This window comes from Eimeria mitis, genomic scaffold (assembly GCF_000499745.2).
Source record: "Eimeria mitis Houghton genomic scaffold, Emh_scaff2000, whole genome shotgun sequence".
NCBI lineage: Eukaryota > Apicomplexa > Conoidasida > Eucoccidiorida > Eimeriidae > Eimeria > Eimeria mitis.
Genome location: NW_013570324.1, coordinates 1 through 4652, shown reverse-complemented (window position 1 = coordinate 4652; position 4652 = coordinate 1). Strand labels below are relative to the sequence as shown.

Below are 4652 nucleotides of genomic sequence, written 5' to 3'. Positions count from 1 at the left end.
TTTAAATGCTTGTGGATCTCCTTCGGCAGCGCGCTACTGACCGTCCCTAGGTCATCATTTCTTCTCCTTCAAGCACTCATAGAAAATTGTGTCTGCCGTGGTACACGGGCAGCAAGTTTCAGTCCTTTCTGGGTAGTGGAGATGGACTTGCTGACGACGTGCTGCTCCTAGAAAGTCGCCATAAGGCCCCAGGCCTAGCGCGAGAACAAGAGCAGCCAGCAGCCTCTCAGATAACAAACTCCTACTGGATCTGCCTGGTTCTTTGCAACGGCTCTCCTAGCTGCCCCTTGCCGAACTTGTGTTTCTTTGAAAAGCATTTTTCATTTGGGGCCACCTCGCGTTTTGAGCCTTTCCAGCAGGAGGCAAAAAGAAACACACAGAACGAAATAGCTGCTGTCCCGTGAACGCTGCTAAAGCCAGTGCTGCGTCTAAAGCAGCACTAGATCATTCATCCGCTTTACGGAGGCCTGTCCGCTGTCGTTATCCTTTCCCTGCTCTTTTCGCGATCGCTTAGTTGGCGATACACAGCGGCCACACTGGTCTGAGGCATAGACGATCCAGCACAGCCTAGGGGAGATCGGCGCGACAGCAGCATCGGCCGCAGACAGCATCAGTGGCAAAAGCGGTAGCAGCATGGGGAAAGAGGCGGTGACGAATGAGGGCGAGAGAGAACANACAGCATCAGTGGCAAAAGCGGTAGCAGCATGGGGAAAGAGGCGGTGACGAATGAGGGCGAGAGAGAACATGCAGCAGAAGGCGCTGCTGGCGCTGCTGCACCTCCCGTCCAGCAGCTATCGCTCAGCCGCAGGAGAGCAAAGCATCCGATGAGCCCCGCGGAGGCTTGTGTACGTCTTGCATAGAACAGAGATAACGAGTGTGACTACTCTCAATATATCCAAATACAGGCTTTTAAAAGGCAGAAGATTCTATGAAACGCGTAGAAATCCCCAAGAAACCACATGAAACTGCATATAACTGTGAGTTTATCCTCTGAATATTTGTGGTATTTGCACGCGTGCATCTCTCTGCTTTTGCTCTTTCAGGAAATTATTAGCAATGCTTGGCGGAGACGCCTCGAAAGGGAACACAGGCTGCTCGAAGAGCTGGTGAGAGCAGTTACTCCTGCTGCCCCTGCTGCAGCTTGCGGGGTGTTTTCTGCTGTTGATGCAGCTGCTGGTGCCGCAGCTGCTGATCGCCAGACTCTGTGCCCCTGCCCTCCGACTCGTTTTGCTTTCATGTGGAATGTGGCAATGAAGAACAGCATGCATGAAACGCTTAAACTGCAAGCGTGTAGCTCAGCCCTTGCCGCTTCAGTTGCTAGGATTCATACTCTGTGATGTGTGCTTCGTGAATTTCAGAAAGAAGCTGCAACTCTACTGCGGAATGAAGCAGCATGCGTTGTGCAAAGTTGTTTTCGAGGTAAGTAAGAACAGAACTCCTAGTTCCTATGCACAACTGTGGCTGAGTCATCGCAACCCTTGACCTTCACTCGCCTCGTTCTCTTAAATTATAAGTAATTGCATATATTTATGTAGCTTACATTCTCCCCTATTCACTGCACCCTGAAACGGCGGGTTTGTAGTGCAATTTGAACAGAGGGTCCCGCGAAGGCCCTGTACGCAAAAGTTGTTGTCTGGCTATGTATACGTTCACTGTTTGTTTACGTCTATCTACATGGTTTGTGTATGCCTATATTCACTATCTGGTTATGCTTTTACCCCCTGGCTTGTTATGTGGATGTTGTGCCTATATTCTTTGTTTGTTCATGTTTATATTCATTGTTTGGCTGTGCCAATGTTACTTGTTTGGTTTTGCTTATGTTCATTGATTTGTTATGCTTATATTTATTTTCTGCAGGCTTTCTGCTTCGAAAAGCGCTGGGAGAGGAACTGCAGACGACCGTCATCAGGTGGAAAAATCCTCCGCCAGGGAAGCGTCACGAGGTATGGCGTTGCAACTACACAGCAGCAAGGGCAGCATCTGTTGTTGCTGCTCCTGCTGCTGCTTCTGCTGCTTTTTTAGCTTCAGCGTTTGTCGGTGCCTACGTAAACCCTAGGCTGCAGGCCGTAAGGCGAGGCCGGGTAATACAGAGAAGGGGGTGCTGCGGGCGATACGCACAATACACTGCAGATATCCTTCACGCATCTCCTCACCTTTCGTTTCAGGCGGAAGTTTCGATTCCTGATCCACCAAAGTGGACAAAGAAGATTCCGATGCATTTCTGCCCTGTTCGGCAGTGAGCCAGCTGCCCGCACGTAGCGCAGCTTTCGCAGCTTTCAACCCTTAAACACTNCTCATGAGAAGGACCCATACACTGCAGCAGAAACGCCCCTCTGTAGCTGTATTTGAATCTGCCGTGCCCAGTTTCTTCACCGCAGAGGTTTCCTGGCCTCTCTACTCCTGTATACGAAGCATCCGCCTCCACCGCAGCAGCAATTGAGGATTCAGCCTTTTGTGTTTCAATGGTTGGTGCAGAACCTACGTATGCCCCGTACCCGTGGTCAAGGGCCGGCTGCTCGTGCGGCTCCTCGTTGACGACAAGGCTGTTCCGCTCCAGCCATTCACCACCGAAGGCGTGAGTCCGAACAACCTGAAATCTGAAATGCTGAATGTTTCCATAGTGTGGGCTGATATCTGTCCAAAAAGCACCGCTGCGCTGCTGCTGCTGCTGCTGCCGCTGCTGCTGCTGGTGCTGCTGCTTATGGCTGCTACTGAACGAACAGCTGGTGTTGCTAGGCTCCTTTGCTGCAGGAAGATCCAGCAGCTCGCCCTGGGGTGCTGCTTCTTCCTGGGTCTTCTCTACGGGATCGCATCGCCCCCCAGTACCCTTGGAAAGCAGCGCGACAGTGGCTGCAGCAGCAGCAGCTGCAGCACGAGCAGCGGCTGCAGCTGCAGGAGTTACCGGAGACGCAGGAGCAGCTAAAGGAACAACAGCTGAAGCTGCAAGAGCAGCAGGAAGCATCAATACCGGGGCAAGCAGCTCAGCATTTCTTAGAAAAGGGAGAGCTTGAGGCCCCCATGAGGCCCCCCCGCCGCTTGGGGCCGGGCCTCTTAGGCTCCGGCGCCGCGCAGGAGGATGCCTGGAGCAGCAGTCAATATGAATCAAATGTTTACTCGTGGGGGGCCCCCTGCAGGCCACCGTGGAGCCCCAACAGCAGCAGCAGCGAGGAGCGTGAGCTGTCGCCGTTGCAGCGGAGGCCTTCATGGGCTTCGGGGGCTAGACTCAACAAAGGGAGACCCGCACGCTTGCCGCCCCGTTGGAGGCAGTATGAGCAGCAACAACAACAGCAGCAGGACCGAGAGCAAGATGGACAGGGGCAGCAGCGGCAGCAGCAGCAGCAGCAGCAACACAGTCAGCAGCAGGGTTGCAGCCAACACCAACATGAACGAATGCCCACGCCATCCTCAAACAGCAACAGCAGTGCCACCTGGTCGGAAGCAGAGAACGCGGGTTCCCTTTACAGTCCTACCAACAGCTCAGGAGAACCAACAGCAGCAGCAGCAGCAGCAGCAGCAGCAGGAGCAGCAGCAACATCTAAGACAACGGCGGCAACAGCAGCAACCGCCTCTGTCGCTGTATCTACTTCTTGCGTGGATGCTTCACGCGGCCTTTGCAGCCCTGAACTCCCTACTGCCCCGAGCTACTGGGCCGTTTGCCATTCAATTGATTCTCCTAGAGCCCTATCACCAACAGAAGAGATATCTGTTACCCCTATGAGTACTTCTGTGTCTCAGCAGCAGCGATGGGAGCAACCACAACACAAGTTTTCTTTATCTCCCCCAGAAGCTCAAAGCAAAGACATTCTTAAGACACCTTGTAAAGAAACAAACTGGCCCCCAAGGATAGATGAGGATTACCCCTGGAGNAAGACCTTCTTAAGACACCTTGTAAAGAAACAAACTGGCCCCCAAGGATAGATGAGGATTACCCCTGGAGCTCCTGGCCCTGGGGCCTTTCTACATCCCCAGCAGGTGACTCACAGGGGCCCACCAGTCTGAGAGACTCGGGGCCCCCCAGCTTCATAGATTGGGGGCCCCCCAGTCTGAAAGATTCAGGGAACCTCGAAAAATATATTAAACCGATGAACAGCTGCGGCTGTCAACAGCATAGAACAGACGCAACAGCAACCGGCACCTGTTCCTGCAACACCCACAACGGCAGCCGCGCATACACCGCGGCAGCCTTAACACGTTCAAAGGGCGGGCAGGGGCCCCCGGGGCCCCCGGGGCCCCCAGGGCCCCTAAGAAAATGTGGCGAGGCCTTTAGGGGCAGTGCAGATCTAACTGGGGGCCTCTTGTGGGCTCGTCGAAGGAGCCACAGCTACTGGGAGCTGAGAAAGCCCTTCTCAAACAGCCATCTCTTACTGAAATTCACGAGAAGCCTCTCGTTGCAGTGGTAGCAGCACAGCAACAGCTGCTGCAGCTACAGACAAAACTAACGCCGCGGGAGACGGCCAAACAACAGTAGCAGCAGCAGCAGCAGCAGCTGCTGCTGCTGCTGCTGCAGCATGACTGGGCCCAGAGAGCAACAAACAAACTTCAAAGGGCCTACTGCTTCTCCAGTGCCTGACGCAGCAGAAGGATGCGTCAGGTTCACCTGCTTCGGTACCAGCAGCAACGAACAGCACATAGCGTGACAACGAGGCAGCATA

General features: G+C 53.9%; 1 protein-coding gene across 1 annotated transcript; it reads left to right on the top strand.

Annotated features, from left to right (window-relative positions):
* Positions 1–704: 704 nt before the first annotated feature.
* On the top strand, positions 705–3918 carry EMH_0047140 (uncharacterized protein; the record flags this gene model as incomplete). Its single annotated transcript, XM_013496252.1, is given in 8 exon segments — positions 705–845; positions 1044–1106; positions 1359–1419; positions 1858–1943; positions 2166–2236; positions 2476–2575; positions 2752–3866; positions 3870–3918. Coding segments are annotated over 8 exon segments (1686 nt in total).
* Positions 3919–4652: the final 734 nt, after the last annotated feature.